The sequence below is a fragment of the Cuculus canorus genome, chromosome 3 (assembly GCF_017976375.1).
Source record: "Cuculus canorus isolate bCucCan1 chromosome 3, bCucCan1.pri, whole genome shotgun sequence".
NCBI lineage: Eukaryota > Metazoa > Chordata > Aves > Cuculiformes > Cuculidae > Cuculus > Cuculus canorus.
The window spans coordinates 67,463,099-67,479,772 of NC_071403.1; the positions used below are offsets into that span (position 1 = coordinate 67,463,099).

Below are 16,674 nucleotides of genomic sequence, written 5' to 3' on the forward strand. Positions count from 1 at the left end.
GCTGCTTTCCTGTCTGCTTTGCAGAAGACATTTCTTCTACCAGCTCCTAAATCCCAAACACCACTGAAACCTTGCCTGGAGCACCAGAAAGATGACCATGACTGAGCACTTACCCATGCCACCACCTCGGTCCCCCTTCTCTCCCTTTGGGCCTCGGTCACCTGAGAAAAGAAAGGGCATAAGGCATAAAAATCCATTTTTTACTGCATATCCTGCTTCTAGGGAATGCCTGTATCTCTTGGAGAGCTTTATGGGTTTGGGGAAACTGAGGCACGAAGCAGCACATGACTTGTTGGCTCCTTTCCTGACCCTCTAGCCATGCAGCATAGCGATAGGACCTGCCTTCTTGCTGCCCCAGCTTCTCCTGGGATGCAAAACCACACAACCCTGGGAAAACACGCTTCATGCAGGGTTTATCCCACATGGGGTGAGCTGCTTTCCCAGCTCTGTGTGTTTGTATTTCATTCCCAAAGTTGCTCTTTCCCTCTGCATCTGGGTACTCCCTCGGTGGGAGGTTTGGGGTTGTGGTAAGGATGGAAACTCCCCCAGAAATCCTTCTTTAGATCCCTCTCCTGTAGCAGAGAGGATGGAGGGCTGGCGTCCCTCAAACCATCCCAGCCCCTCTGTCAATCCCCACTCCAAACCCCGGCTGCTGGGCAGCAGTGGAGCAGGATAAAGTCAAGCAACCCTTGAATTTGGGGTGAAACCCAGACTATTTACGTCTAAAAAGGCTTCATTTTGCAGCAGTGAGGGGCAGAGCTGTGGTTTCCCACAGCCTTGATGCAGCATTGCCCCTTCCTACACCCAGCTGGTACCTCCTTATGAGATTTGCTGAAACCAAACCCCACATCCATCGAGAAGGAACGATGCTGGGGGCTCAGCCCAGCTGGATAAACTGTCTCTCCGATTTCCATGTGAAATTAATGAGCTCAATAATTATCTGTGTCATGGCTTGGCTTTCCCTGCGGCTGGTGAGCGTAAGCTGCCTCTGCCTGCATCCCACCACCTCCCTTAACCCATGCCCATGCTCCAGCATTGCTCCTGGCAGGCAGCAGCTGCGTTTTCCACCACTGAAAACACCATCCTGAGTGGCGCCATGGGCTCAGCTTTGCTGGTCCCGGCTTTGCCCCAGGGCTGCAGAGGGAAGGGGCAGCCAGCGATTCTCTGGGTGAGCCCCAGCCTTGCAACACCTCCCAACTTCGACATAGCCTCATCTTTCGTCTCCGTATAAGAACAAACAATACACACACACTCAGAAATGACTTATAAAAGAAAACAATAAAATAGGGAAAAAAATATAGCGTGCAGGAAATTCTTGCCCTTTAACTTGGAGGCTCTGGGAAGGCAAGATTGCTCCCCTGGGCAGCTGCAGCTGTGTCAGATGGAGGAAAGCTGCCTGCAGCCTGGACCACTGATGGGATCCAGATGACAACAACCCCCTCCAAGCAGAGGGAGAGAGGCCAGAGATGCCGCGCTCCAGCACGTGATGGTACTGCGACATTGGAGAAGCTCATGCTCTCCACCACCTTCCTTCCCCAGCCCAGAGGAAAGGGGACTCTGGAGACAGAATGATAGAATGGTTTGGGTTGGAAGGGACATTAAGCGCATCCAGTTCCAACCCCCTGCCATGGGCAGGGACACCTCCCACTGGATCAGGTTGCTCAAAGCCCCATCCAACCTGGCCTTGAACACCTCCAGGGATGGAGCAGCCACCACTTCTCTGGGCAACCTGGGCCAGGGCCTCATCACCCTCCCAGGAAAACATTTCTTCCTGAGATCTCATCTCAATCTCCCCTCTTTCAGCTGAAAACCATTCCCCCTTGTTCTATCCCTGCATTCCCTGATCAAGAGCCCCTGCCCAGCTTTCCTTGAGCCTGTTTCACTACTGGAGGTTGCTCCAAGGTCTCCCAGCAGCCTTCTCTTCTCCAGGCTGCAAGGGAAGGAAATACTCTAGTGATGGGAGACCTCAACCATCAGAAATGGTTAAAACCCTTAAGAAAAACACCAAGGCAAAAAAATTCAGCCCAAATTGAAACAGCTGCACTGCTGCGAGAGGAACAGGTTGCCCAGAGAGGTGCTCGCTGTCCTGTTCCTGGAGGTGTTTAAGGCCAGGTTTGGATGGGGCTCTGAGCACCCTGATCCAGTGGGAGGTGTCCCTGCCCATGGCAGGAGAATTAGAACTGGATGGGCTTTGAGGGCCTTTCCAGCACAAACCATCCCACGATTCAATGATTCTATGAAGAGGCAAGGCTGACAGAAGGCAGTGAAGCCGGTGGTGAGACCTCTCAGCTGGGAATGCTGCCAGGGAAACCAGGGCCTCCTGGCACAAGCAGAGCAAGATGCCCACCAACTCATCTTCAGGTCCAGATGCTGTTCACCTGGGAGCCCTGACCTGTGTGTCAATAACCCTAACCTGGGTGTCAGTAGCCAACAGAGTGCAGCCTGGTTTCCAAAGAGCAGTAGATGAGCTCAGCTTAAAAATGCTGAGCTGTTAAAGATGAGCCCAGGGGCTCTTGAGGTGCAGGAAACAGTTATGGATGGGGAAGGAGATGGTGCAATGGGCTGTGCCGCAGTCCCATCCCAAGCATTTCCAGAGAACAGCCCATCATTGCAGCTGATGTGGCTTTGGGATGGGTCTAACCAACAGTGCACTGCTCTGGGTGTGCTGCTTCTCCCCATCCTCAAGTTGTGCAGCTGTGTTTGGTTTAGGCTGAGTTGGATTCTGTTGGTGCTTTTTAGCTTCATATACATCTGGCAGAGGAAATCAGAGAATCTTGTGATGGTTTGCATTGGGAGAGACCTTAAAGTCCATCCAGTTCTAACTCCCCTGCCATGGGCAGGGACACCTCCCACTGGATCAGGTTGATCAAAGAAAGGCCCTTCAAAAGAAAGTAGCACTTCATGGATGATGTGAACATATCCACAAGGATGCTTTGAAACACATCTCACCACTTCTGCATCCCCATCCACCTTGGCTTTTCCCATGCAGTTCTCCAAGCCCTTTCATTTCCTTGCTCTCCTGGAAGACTTTTCTTATTCTGTCTTTTTCTCATCTCTCTTTCTTCCACAGAAGCTCTCCTGTGAGCAGGACAACCTCTTCAGTGGCACAGCTTGCTGACTTCACTCTGGGGTCAAGCCCAGCTTCCTGAGTTTTTGCACCTGGAAAACATCCCTATCTGGGGGCAGAGTCCCCAGGAGCTGGAAAGGAGATAGCCTTAGTGCTGAGACAGAGGCCATGAGTTCAGGAGAGCCCCTTGACCTCTGCTGGTATCACTACTGGTCCTACCAGGAGGTCTTGCCTGGTGCCTTCACCCAATGAGTGGTGTCGTCACTCAACAAGCATCAAGGTCTTGCTTGACTGTTTCCCGCTGCGGGTGAATCAGCACAGCTCAGAGTGGTTTTCCTGGACTATACAGGCAGTTTTGGCACAGATGTCATGACAAGTGACCCTCAGATTTTCCCATGGCAGAAGTTTCATCCCCACTGATGTCCTGGTCCTGTGTATTACCTCTGCTCCAAAAATTGGTGCTTCTGGGAGAAGCAGGGCACAAAACCTGAATAGGTCGTGGTAGAGGACATCACTGGAGGAGGGTGGACATCTGCAGGGTGAGTAGGAGCACTGTGGTCTTGGAGCAAACCACAGGAGAAGCTCCCAAACCCCCATCGTCACAGAGAAAAATATAGAATCATTAAGGTTGAAAAAAACCTCTAAGATCATCAAGTCCAACCATCAGCCCAATGTGTTCTGCCTTCAGCAACATCACAGAATCACAGAATCACAGAATCACAGAATCACACAGAATCACAAGGTTGGAAAGGACCCATTGGATCATCGAGTCCAACCGTTCCTAACACTCCCTAAACCATGTCCCTAAGTACTTCATCCACCCGTTCCTTAAACACCTCCAGGGAAGGCGACTCGACCACCTCCCTGGGCAGCCTGTTCCAGTACCCAATGACTCTTACTGTGAAGAATTTTTTTCTGATATCCAACCTGAACCTCCCCTGACGGAGCTTCAGGCCATTCCCTCTAGTCCTGTCCCCTGTCACTTGGGAGAAGAGGCCAGCTCCCTCCTCTCCACAACCTCCTTTCAGGTAGTTGTAGAGAGTAATAAGGTCTCCCCTCAGCCTCCTCTTCTCAAGGCTAAACAACCCCAGCTCTCTCAGCCGCTCCTCATAAGACTTGTTCTCCAGCCCCCTCACCAGCTTTGTTGCTCTTCTCTGGACATGCTCCAGAGCCTCAACATCCTTCTTGTGGTGAGGGGCCCAGAACTGAACACAGTATTCGAGGTGCGGTCTCACCAGTGCCGAGTACAGAGGGAGAATAACCTCCCTGGACCTGCTGGTGACCCCATTTCTGATACAAGCCAAGATGCCATTGGCCTTCTTGGCCACCTGGGCACACTGCTGGCTCATGTTCAGTCGGCTGTCAACCAGCACCCCCAGGTCCTTCTCTTCTGTGCAGCTCTCCAGCCATTCTTCCCCCAGTCTGTAGCGCTGCATAGGGTTGTTGTGCCCCAAGTGCAGGACCCGGCATTTGGCCTTGTTAAACCTCATCCCATTGGTCTCGGCCCAGCAGTCCAGCCTGTTCAGATCCCTTTGCAGAGCCTCCCTACCCTCCAGCAGGTCGACACTTCCTCCCAGCTTAGTGTCATCTGCAAACTTGGTGAGGGTGCACTCAATGCCTTCATCCAGGTCATTGATAAAGACATTGAACAGAGCTGGACCCAGTACTGAGCCCTGAGGAACTCCACTTGTGACTGGCCTCCAGCTGGAGTTAACTCCATTGACCACCACTCTCTGGGCCCATGCCAAGAACTTCTCTCTTGCCTGCACACGGTGTACAGGAAGGGGACTTCTCTTACTGCCCTGAATTTATCTATCAATTAGTGATCCCTACCTTGGCTCATTTACTGTTTCCTCCTGACTGTGTTCCCTGCACAATATTCTCCATGGAAGAGCAATGAAGACTGATGTACGCTCACTTTCCAGCATAATTTTTCCCCATTCGGAAACAAGGAAAGTAATTCTCCACTGGGGTAAGTTAGAGGGAAAACACATCAAGGACGTGAAAATAGCAATGAGGCAAACTACTCTAGGTTCTGCTGTGGAGAGGAGAAGCTGTTCCTCAACCAGGTCAGACCATCTCTGTAAGATGTTTGGTGAGGGGCTCATACACCCCAAATGCAGTGCTCCAGGCTTGGGGAAGAGTGGCTGGAAAGCTGCCCAGTGGGGAAGGACCTGAAGGTGCTGGTCAACAGCAGCTGAACATGAGCCAGCAGTGGCCCAGGTAGGCAACAAGGCCAACAGCATCCTGGCTTGGATCAGCCATGGGGTGGCCAGCAGGAGCAGGGAAGGGTTCATCCCCCTGCACTCGGCACTGGTGAAGCTGCACCTCAAATCCTGGGTTCAGTTTTGGGCCCCTCACTCCAAGAAGGACCCTGAGGGGCTGGAGCGGATCCAGAGAAGGGGAACAGAGCTGGGGAAGGGTCTGGAGCCCAAGGGTTCTGGGAGCAGCTGAGGGTCCAGAGGCCGTTTGATGTGGAGAAACAAAGGCTGAGGGGAGACCTCATTGCTCTGTGGAGCTCCTGGAAAGGAGGTTGGAGCCAGGTGGGTGCTGGTCTCTTCTCCGAAGTGACAGGCGATAGGATGAGAAGAAATGGCCTCAAGTTGCACCAGGGCAGGTTCAGATTAGACATCAGGACCAATTTCTTCACCAACAGGGTTTTGAGGCGCTAATAGGGGCTGCCCAGGGCAGTGGTGGAGTCCCCATCCCTGGAGGGATTTAAAAGCCGGGGAGATGAGGTGCTCAGATATCTGATTTAGTAATGAACAGGTACAGTTAGACTCAATGATCTCAAAGGTCTTTTCCAACTAAGCGATTCTATGATTCTGTGAAATGTTCCCCCATCCAGGACATCCAGGCTGCATTTCCTGGAGAGCAAATAACTCTCCTGCACTCCAAAGAAAGTCATTATAGAAGTGTAAGACTAGTGCTGCACAAAACCAGGCCTTTCCTTAAAGCCTGGGTTTGGAAGGTTGCCCGGCTCTGTGTCTGTTTCCTATAAATCTCAGAGAATCCCATAAACCATAGAAATTCAGTGCTTGCTGCCAGCATGGTTTGATATTTGTTGGAGAAGGGGTTGGATGAAACGCCCTTATCTGAGCATCCTTGACCTCCAAGAGGAGGGATGAGGGGGGCTGTAGTTTGGGGTTCCCTTTTTAGAGGACACATCCAAGCCCTGGAGGTGACCTCCATCCACATGAGCCAGCAAGGGGAGGTGGATGGAGGGATCTTTGTGCCAGTGATGAGTTCTGGTCGGACCTGGGTGTGGTCCACCCCTCTAAGGGGAACACCTTATGGTTTTGCCACTACTGAGTCATCCTTACCCCAAAACAACCACACATCCAAGAAATGTATAAGGAAGGGGGTGCATCCAGGCCACATCTGGACATGTGTAAGCCTTCTTCTTGCCAAGAGGCCTCCTCAAACACAGGAATTACTCTATGTCTGTACAAGAATCATATCTAGAAGCAATGCACCACATGGTAAAGACCTGCTGACACCCATTGCTGCCTTTGGTGTGCCATCCAACACATCACCCCTGAAAACCAAGAGCAGAAGTGCTTCAACATCCTGGGCAAGAGGGCTTGAGATGGAGACCGGCTTTGGGGAAGGGTCACCAAGCTGGTGGGCGTTGATGCCTTACTACTCCTGTATGGCCGTAGCTTTACCCTGGATACTGCAGCTGTGCTGGGAGTGGTCTCCACCAGCTTCCTGGGCCTGTAATTACTGGAGAAAGTCATCATCCTCAGTGTTGTGTCTCCAGAAAGCTCCTAGGGTCTGTTAACACATCTCAGCACTGACCCAGCAGAACAGCTATTAATAACTCTGTTTTAGGGTGGAAACTTGATGCAGGAGCCCATCAACCTCCTCCTTCTGGAAGAACCACGTCCTCCTGTGTATGTGCTTTGCAGAACAAGTCTAGTATCAGGGCTTGGTTCTCTACTGAAGCCCAACTCAACAGGCCCAGGCTCCATAGGATAATTCAATTTCCTAATGAGTCTTTGGCACTGGACAGTGAGAAAAGCCCACTTTCCTCTGCTTCAGAGAAGGAAAGGAAACCGCAGTCCCGAAGCACATTGTGGTTTTGGTTGGCAGACCACGACATTTGATGTGCTGCCAGGAACATCTCGGAGCGAATGTCTCCCTTGCATTAGCACCCGTGCCTGCAGTACTCATGCTTTTGCAAGGCCAGAGCTGTATCCAGGGCTTAGTTTGACCCCTCACAGCATCAGGACAGGCATTTTTACCCCACAGCTCAAATGAAGTCCTCCATCCCTACAACCTGATATTGCAACCCAAGAGACAGCACTGGAAGACAAGCACGAAATGCTGGTTTCTCTACTTTTGCAGCACATAGGGCTCTGTGCCCCTCTGGCAGCCTATGCCTTTGTGAGAGAATGGAGACTTGTTCCAGTTATTTCAGCCCAGAAACTCTGGCCTTCCAGTTGGATGGGATGGGGTGATGGAAGTAGGCCAAGTGCTGGGTCCTGCACTTGGGTCACAACTACCCAATGCAGTGCTCTAGGGTTGGGGAAGAGTGGCTGGGAAGCTGCCCAGAAGAAAAGGCCCCGAGGGCCTGGTCGACAGCAGCTGAACATGAGCCAGCAGTGGCCCAGGTGGCCAACAGCATCTTGGCTTGGATCAGCCATGGGGTGGCCAGCAGAGGCAGGGAAGGGATCATCTCCCTGCACTTGGCCCTGGTGAGGCCACCCATCCTGGGTTCAGTTTTGGTCCCCTCACTCCAAGAAAGACATTGAGGTGCTGGAGTGCATCCGGAGAAGGGGAACAGAGCTGGAGAAGGTCTGGAGCCCAGGGTTTCTGGGAGTGGCTGAGAGCCATGGGGCTGTTTAGCCTGGAGAAGAGGAGGCTGAGGGGAGACCTCATGGCTCTCTGCAACTCCCAGAAAGGAGGTTGGAACAAGGTGGGTGTTGGTCTCTTCTCGCAAGTAACAAGGTGGTAAGATGAGAGGAAATGGCCCCAGATTGTGCCAGGGGAGGTTTAGATTGGATATTGGGAACAATTTCTTTTCTGAAAGAGTGGTGAAGCCCTGGCAGAGGCTGCCCAGGGCAGTGGTGGAATCCCCAGCCCTGGAGGGGTTCAAAACCCACGTGGCTGTGGCACTTGGGTACATGGTTTAGTTGGCATGGTGGGGTTGGGCTGACAGTTGGACTGGATGAGCTTAGAGGGCTTTCCAACCTCAACAATTGCATGATTCTATGACTATGATACTAAGTAGCACCCAGCAGCATTCTTCCTGGTGGCCAGCATGGCCATGTCCCAGGTCAACATCACCCACAAGCATGATCTGAGGAAAGAACACCACCTTGGCTGCCTTTGGCTCTTCCCAGGGAGGTGCTGCTTCCTTGGGCTGGGCTCTTCCTGCCTCCCTTCTGCCCACAAAGCATTTTGTGGCAGAAAGGGTGTATTTTGGGACTATCTATCCTGTTTTAGGTTGCAGCATGGAACGTCTATTAAAAGGTCTCCTGAGACAGATCTGTCCTGCTAAGTAGGTGCATGGCCACTTCCTACACCCACAGCTTCTCCCTGCTCTTAGCTGGGGTGTGGTGAGGCTACAAAGCCACAATGAGCCGGAAAAGGTCACTAGAAAACAAACACAAGGCTGTTCCTAAAACCCCACCGGAGCCAAGCGTGGGAGGGCAGCCCAGGAGGTCCTTACGGGGCTCTGGTGAGTACTTGGTGCAGGAGCAGCACAAATCCAACTGGTTTGCCCTTCTCTCTCCGATCCCTGGACTGCCTTTACCACCGTGCCTTGGTTGGAAAGGTCTCAGTGTAGAAGTTGTTCGTGTTCATGCTCCCAATCCAGCAAGATTTCCTCTCCCCACAGGAGCTTCTGATGGACACCAAACTAGGAAACCGACCACTCTCACATCTATGACCGACGTCTTTGCGTCTCAGCCCAATGGTCCTCCCAGGATCTTTGCCCCTCATCCCAGAGCCAGTCTGCTGCCCAAGAAGCCCATCCAGATCCTGTGACCCAGCCAGGAGTGTGCACAGAGGCCGATCCTTCCATACCTTTGAATCCTCGCAACCCCACTGGACCTGGTGGGCCAAGATCTCCTTGGTCCCCTTTCAAGCCACGTGGTCCTGGTGGTCCTCTCTCCCCGGGGAGCCCTGGAATGTGGACAAAGGCAAAATGACCCTGTTGCAGCAGAGATCCACACAAACCAGATGTGTACACACACTTGTCCTACTTGCCAGCAGACAGTCAGCCTCTGGTTCTTTGCCAGGAGCTGGGGACCATCAGGAGATGCATGAGAGTCCAACCCATCCTCTCTTTCTGCACCTGCTGCTGGATACGGGGTAGATTTAACCCAGAAACTGGCTGGTGCTAATGCAGCTCTGAGCATCTTAGGGATTAAGGTCCGAAGTTGTAGACCAAAGAGGAAGAGCTGGGGTGGAGCAGGGATCTCAAGGAGACATTAGGTGCCCAGCATGAGCTGCAGGTCCCTTACATCCGTGTACGCTGACCAGGTGAGTTTGCTATTTCTTGGAGAAGGGTTTGGATGAAGCCCCCTCATCTGAGAAACCCTGACCTCCAGGAGGTGGGAAACGGGGGCTGTGGTTTGGGAGCTGAAGTCCCTTCACTGGGGACACATCCAAGCCCTAGGGGTGGCCTCTGTCCACCAGCAAGAGGAGGTGAAGGGAGAGACTCCTGTGCTGGTGATGGCCTCTGGTGGGACTGGGGGGTGGTCCCACCAGATCTGCTCAACAGGAATTCAGCTTAAGCCTGAGCCTGGGCTAGATATGAAGATCCTGGAGAAGAAGCCATTCAGATGGATCTCCTCCAGCACCCAAGCTCAGCGCCCTGCTGGGCACAGTGCTGCCCATTTTCCCTACCCACATTGAGGCAGCCTTGAATTCTCTTATCATAGAATCATCGAATGGTTTGGGTTGGGAGGGACCTTAAAGCCCACCCAGTTTCACCCCTCCTGCCCTGGGCAGGGACACTCTTGGCACAGTGCCTTCCACCCCTCCTGGGCTGGGCTTTTCCAAACTTAGTCAAGATTTTCCTCTGGTTTAAGAGGGAAAAAAAAAAAAGAACTGCTAGGAGGAATTTGGGCACCAACTGCAGTGGACAACATGTGGGGCTTAACTCTTTCATTGCTGTGTCCTGTGAATATCTTGCTTCCCTTCCATGGGAGATGCTGCAGCATGTCAGGACCTGGCTATGGATTTGGGTAGAGAAGCTGGAGCAGAGGCAGGGTTGTAGATTTGCTGTGCGAGAGGGGATTTAGGAAGGATGCTTTACAACACCTGACTACACCTTGACGTGACCTTCTCATACCCAAAGGGCTGGTGCTGTCACTACATCCAGAAAAGCACCAGAGAAAGCGAGATGGAGAAAGATCTAAAAATAACGGCCCTTTCAGCAACTCATCCTGAAGGTGAACCCTCTGGAGCTTGTTTTGGTTTGCTGTTTAAACACAAATAAAAGGGAGAAAGGAAAGGAGCCAGACAACGTATTTCTGATCCTTGTTACATCCAAGAAAAACAGCCATGAATCTGTCAACGCACAGAAACATGACCATCAGTGTAATGAGCAGGGACAGCCAGCACTGAGAAGGGCTTGCAGAAAGCGACTGAATTTCCAAGCTGGCTCTGCTGAGCTTGGCTGGTCCTGTTGCCCACCAGGGAGCTAGAGAAGAGGAGTGGAGCTGGAGAAGAGTCTGGGGCTCAGAGGTTCTGGAAGTGGCTGAGCGCCTTGGGGCTGTTTAGTCTGGAGAAGAGGAGGCTGAGGGGAGACCTCACCATCCTCTGCAGCTCCCAGAAAGGAGTTTGGAGCGAAGTGGGTGCTGGTCTCTCCTCCCAAGTAACAAGGGATAGGATGAGAGGAAATGGCCTCAAGTTGTGCCAGGGGAGGTTTAGACTGGATATTAGGAACAATTTCTTTTCGGAAAGAGTGGTGAAGCCCTGGCAGAGGCTGTCCAGGGCAGTGGTGGAGTCCTCATCCCTAGAGGGGTTCAAAAACCATGTTGCTGTGGCACTTAGGGACATAGTTCAGTTGGCACAGTGGGGCTGGGCTGATGGTTGGACTGGATGAGCTTAGAGGGCTTTTGCAACCTTCATGATTTTGTGATTCTACCAAAATATGAGGTTTTATGCCCATCCGAGGACCAGCAACTCAGATGGGCTGAACCGCCCTCCTCAGACACTGGTAGTCCTATGTGGGTCATGTCTTCAGCAGTAAAACCAGGTCTGGACAACTTGGAGAGAGAGGACCCATGACCCAGGCAGGATGGATCCTATCATCTCAGTAGGAAAGAGCCTCTTGGGGACAGAGTGTCCTCACCAATAGGAATCCTCCATCACCCCTCTGCCATCCCCAGCTCTTGGATGCAAAGCTAGTACTTCTAGGTTTGGCTTAAAACTAGAAATAAGCTCAAGCCAAGTCCTGTTTCTCAGGGTGAGGGGGTGTCTTTTGTTGCTCCTTTAATTGAATTTCTCTCAAAAACAATGGTTGGAATTAATAGGGGGGTGGGGGATGGGGAATGGCATTCTTGATGTTGGACAAAATGTCCTATGAGCCTCAGGGCTGCAGCTGGTGGCTGAATGCCCTCTGCAAGGCTGGAAGGACCCTGTTCTGGGTCCCCCTGTGCTGCCAGGAATGCTGCAGGCAGTGGGGCCAGCCCTGGTGCCTTGTGAGGGCTTGGTTTTAGAGAGCACATCATGGCAACAAGATCCTGCACAAACCTGTCCTTGCTGTCTGTGTCAAAGAAGCCTGGGGCATCAACCTGCAGGTGATGGATCCTTGCTCTTGTTGTCCTGGGACCAGGTGGGAGATGACAGAGACTTTTTGCCCCTAAAGACTGGCAGTCTGGCAGCAGGTGGGGAAGCAAGTTCATCCTGTTCTTCAGGACTTCTGCAGGGGCAGCCTAGTCCCAAGGGACAGACCAGGAAGTCACCAGTAGGTGTCCTGTTGGTTCTATAGATTTGGGTGAAGGCTTGCAGGGTTATGTGGACCATGGATGTGTTGTTCCTTACCTTGCAACCCAGGTAGTCCAGGAAGACCAGGTTCACCCTCCATCCCTTCAATGCCTTGGTCTCCTTTGGGTCCTGGTGGCCCTGAAATACAGCAGGTATTGGAGTGTGGCCATCAATGGTGCAGCAGATTCATGAGTGCATGCAGCCACCCTCCCTTCACTGATCGTTATCATTTATCAAGTGTCCAGAGATCCCTAATAAATACAGATGCCTGCAAACAAGGGTGACCTGTGGATTTAAAGGCCAAACATCACTCTACCAACCTATCTCATGTGCCAGAAAACTTCACCTTGAACATCCTGCCTTATCACCTGACCAGAACTCTCTGGGAAATTCCAGCCTCCTGGAATTGTGGCTGGAAAGATGCCTGGTGGAAAAAAACCTGTTGGTGGTGGTCAACAGCGTCTGAACATGAGCCAGCAGTGGCCCAGGTGGCCAAGAAGGCCAACAGCATCCTGGCTTGGATCAGCCATGGGGTGGCCAGCAGGAGTAAGGAAGGGATCATCCCCCTGCACTCAGTGCTGGTGAGGCCGCACCTTTAATCCTGGGTTCAGTCTTGGGCCCTTCACTCCAAGAAAGACACTGAAGGGCTGAAGGAGGCCTGGAGAAGGGGAACGGAGCTGGGCAAGGGTCTGGAGCCCAGGGGTTCTGGGAGTGGCTGAGGGCCCTGAGGCTGTTTAGTGTGGAGAAGAGGAGGCTGAGGGGAGACCTCATCGCTCTCTGCAACTCCCAGAAAGGAGGTTGGAGTGAGGTGGGTGTTGGTCTCTTCTCCTAAGTAACAAGTGATAGGATGAGAGGAAACGGCCTCAAGTTGCACCGGGGGAGATTTATATTGGATATTGGGAACAATTTCTTTTCTGAGAGAGTGGTGAAGCCCTGGTAGAGGCTGACCAGAGCAGTGGTGAAGTCCTCATCCCTAGAGGGGTTCAAAAACCATGTTGCTGTGGCACTTGGGGACATAGTTCAGTTGGCACAGTGGGGCTGGACTGATCACTGGATGATCTTAGAGGTCTTTTCCAACCTCAATGATTCCATGATCCTATGAATTTCTTTTTGACCAAAAGTCATGACATTTCCCATGAAATAACATTAAGAAAAAGAGAAGAGAAAACGAAATCCACTTTGGAAGTGCTGAGATGAACGTTTACAAGGGGATTTGTATGGCTGATGTCATCAGGAACAAGCCATCAGTGATTGCTTTTTGGTGTGAACTCTTGTGAGAGAGCAGAAAGTCCAACCCAACCACAAAAGTTTTATTCCTCAGTCTGCAAAGGACCAAGTCTGCAAAGCTGAAAACAATCATGAGCTGAATAAATTGGAAGAAAGAACTTGAACATAAAAAAAATGACTCATAGGATGAGAGAAAATAGGGCAGAAAGAGGCCTGGAGGGGTCATTTGGTCTTTGTCCCCACCAAGCCAGGGTGATAACTAGAAAATGTTAAATACTGTTTTCCTAGAAACCCCCAAAGCCATAAACTCAACAGTTGTTTGGAAAGCAAACAGCCAGGAACTGTGGTAGTAAGGCAAGAAGATCAGGAGAGGAAGAGAGGGGATGCTTAGGAGTCCTGATGAATAAGGAATTAGGACCTGCAAATTAGTGGATTCCTGAGCAAATGAAAGGCAGCAAGCACAGGAAACAGTTGAGCTGGAGATGGTCAGGGGTTGGGAGAGGACTAAGGGGAGATAATGCTTTGGATTGCCCTGGCTTTGCTCATCCCTAGATGATCACAGAATCATGGAATGGTTTGGGTCAGAAGGAACCTCAAAGCCCACCCAGTTCCAACCCCCTGACATGAGCAGAGACACCTTCCACTGGATCAGGTTGCTCCAAGCCCCATCCAACCTGGCCTTGAACACCTCCAGGGATGGGGCAGCCACCACTTCTCTGGGAAACCTGGGCCTCTGCTTCCCTGCCCTCACAATAAAACATTTCTGCCCATGATCTCATCTCAATCTCCTCTCTTTCCACTTCAAACCGTTCCCTCTTATCCTTTGTCTGCACTCCCTGATCAAGAGCCCCTCCCCAGCTTTTCTGGAGCCCCTTTCAGTACTGGGAGGTTGCCCTAAGGTCTCCCCATAGCCTTCTCTTCTCTGGGTTGATCAGCCCCAACTCTCTCAGCCTGTGCTCAGGTGGGAGGTGTTCAAGCCCTTGGGTCATATCTGTGGCCTCCTCTGGACTCAGTCCAACAAATCCACATCCTTCCTGTGCTGAGGACTCCAGAGCTGGATACAAGACTCCAGGTGAATTCCCACCGGAGCAGAGCAGAGGGGAAGAATCCCCTCCCTGGCCCTACTGGTCCCACTGCTTTGGATGCAGCACAGGACACGGTTTGGCTTTCTGGGCTGTGGGCACCCATTGCCGGCTTATGTTGAGCTTCTCATTCATATTGCATTATCTTGCCCTGGCTTTCCTCTTCCCTAGATGATGCATGGGGATGGACCCTGGGGATGTCTCCTGTTCTAGGTTGGCAAAAAAAAAGGATGCAAAGAACAATGGACACCCCAGAGAGCTGAGTACAATAAAGAAGCATTTTGGGGTAGAACAAGAGAAACCACGAGCAGCAGGGTTTCTGCCTGCTTGGGTAGTGGCAGGATTATCCATGACGGAGAAGATCTGGCAACATTCAAGAGCTGCTCCACAGGGGAACATTGGGCAGGAGTCAGGTGAATTGTGTGCTGTGTGAAGGTGCTGGGATGGCTGATGAAATCGTTTTCATTCCCATAGAATAGCCATGAAATCATTGAAGCACAGAACAGTTTGGGTGGGAAAGGACCTTTAAAGCCCATCCTCTCCAACCCCTGCAGTGAGCAGGGACAACTTCAACCAGATCAGGTTGCTCAGAGCCCTGTCCAAGCTGCGCTTGAATGTTCCCAGGGATGGGGTATTGACCACCTCTCTGGGCGACCTCTGCCAGTGCCTCACCACCCTCTGTCAGCAGTTACATCCCTCGGGATGAGTCATGGAGACTCTGCACGAGCCACCCATGCTCTTGAGTTTGGGTCAAGTTCTTCTCTCCCTTGGTGCACCCCAGCACAGCAAAGGTTGGGTTGCTGGAAGCCGCTTGCTTAAACAAAACAGATGCTCTCTTACCACAAGTAAAACTAAAAGCAACTCTGGAAACATCTGTGGTGGGAGCCACTGGGGAAAGGTCTCCCATTCTGTCTTCTTGACTTTGCCCCAAGCATCATCTCTGAAGGGAAGCGGTCCCACATGAATGGCACTGGAGCTGACATGAAAAGTCTTGCTTCCTCCGCTTTGGCTCCAGTACAGCTTGGCTGAGGTCCCCTGCAGAGGGGCAGCTCTGACAGCTTCCATCTGCTGCATTTTATGGGCACACTGGGAAATAACCCACACGAGGGCCCCACCTCAGCTCTGTTAACCCTGGAAGGGACGTGGAAGCTGCCTGCTCAGGGCACCTCTCAGTGGGATGAAGCTTCCTACCTAAAATCAGCTGCTACAGTGCAGCCCTCTGCCCCTGCCCCGCTGTCTCATCTCCTCTCCTCTCCTCTTCTCTCATCACCCCTTCTACCATCTCAGAAAACCACGCCCTGGGACATCCAGGAAGTCAAGGGCATGGACAGACTAAGAAGAGGATTAGGTTTCATGGAGGATGACCATGGCCAACAGACAATCTCTTCTACTCCATAAGAGCCTGAGGCTTGGAGACCAGAGCCAGGGAAGAGACATTTTATCCCTTATTACCTTTCTTTAATGCCTGGGGTTAAAATCAGGGGCTGGGGATGGACAAACCCTTGAGCTGATCCTGTTTTCTGGCTCCTAGGCTTTGGCATTCATCCTCCAGAGCTATTCCTAGTAGCAAGCCCTGTGGTCCATCAGCCACCAGAACATCCAGGCAGCTCCATGAGCAGAGATGGGACAGCTGTCGGGATGGGACGCAGGGAGCAGCTGGAGTGGAGGATGGAGGAACACTAGGAGGGGTGGTTGGGAGAGGATGAGGAGCACTGCAGACACCATGCAAACTGGTCCCCACCCCACTGTGTTTGGGATTTGCACTCAGGAACCTCAGCCCAGATGCACCCCTGCTTCACCCTCCTGCCTGCACAGGGCTGGGCTGCTTGCTACATTAGCAGAGGAGAAAAACCCTCCCAATCCATCAGGATAAGAACTTTCTTGACATGCACAGATTTAATGGCCAGATGGGACCATTGCAATCACCCCGCCAGACCTACTGCGAGCCAGCACATCCCACCCAGCGAGCTCTACAGGCAGCTCCAGGCAGGCGGTGGATCCCGGGCATCCTCCCTCCTGGTGACATGGTTATTTAAGACCCAGAACCTCTCTGTGCTGTGAGGCCAAGCCCTTTCCAAGACACGTGAGCTTTTTGGCGTGGTCAGCTGCTGGAGACAAGCCTGAGGACCTCCCCAAGCTGCCATCACCAGGCTCAAAAGCCAGACCTTTGGGGTAGCTAAGGTCTTCAGGGAAGGAAAACTCATCCCCAAGCAGGCAGCCCTGCATTTCCCAGGGCTGACTCTGCTGGTGTGAATCCAAGGGTGACCATGGCAGATTCATCTGAAGGAACTTTGGAGCCTGGGTAAAGCTAGCTGGGTACAGGGATCCTAAAATTATCCAGCCCCACAGTTC

General features: G+C 52.1%; 1 protein-coding gene across 2 annotated transcripts in view; it reads right to left on the bottom strand.

Moving 5' to 3' along the window:
• Positions 1-16,674, bottom strand: part of SCARA5 (scavenger receptor class A member 5) — a 43,559-nt gene that overhangs the window by 8,201 nt on the left and 18,684 nt on the right. For both annotated transcript variants that reach the window (XM_054063702.1, XM_054063701.1), the window contains exons 5-7: positions 12,071-12,151; positions 9,101-9,199; positions 114-161 (exon numbers count right to left, since the gene is read on the bottom strand). In XM_054063702.1, coding sequence (XP_053919677.1) covers positions 114-161; positions 9,101-9,199; positions 12,071-12,151 — 228 coding nt within the window. The remainder of the gene's footprint in view (positions 1-113; positions 162-9,100; positions 9,200-12,070; positions 12,152-16,674) is intronic.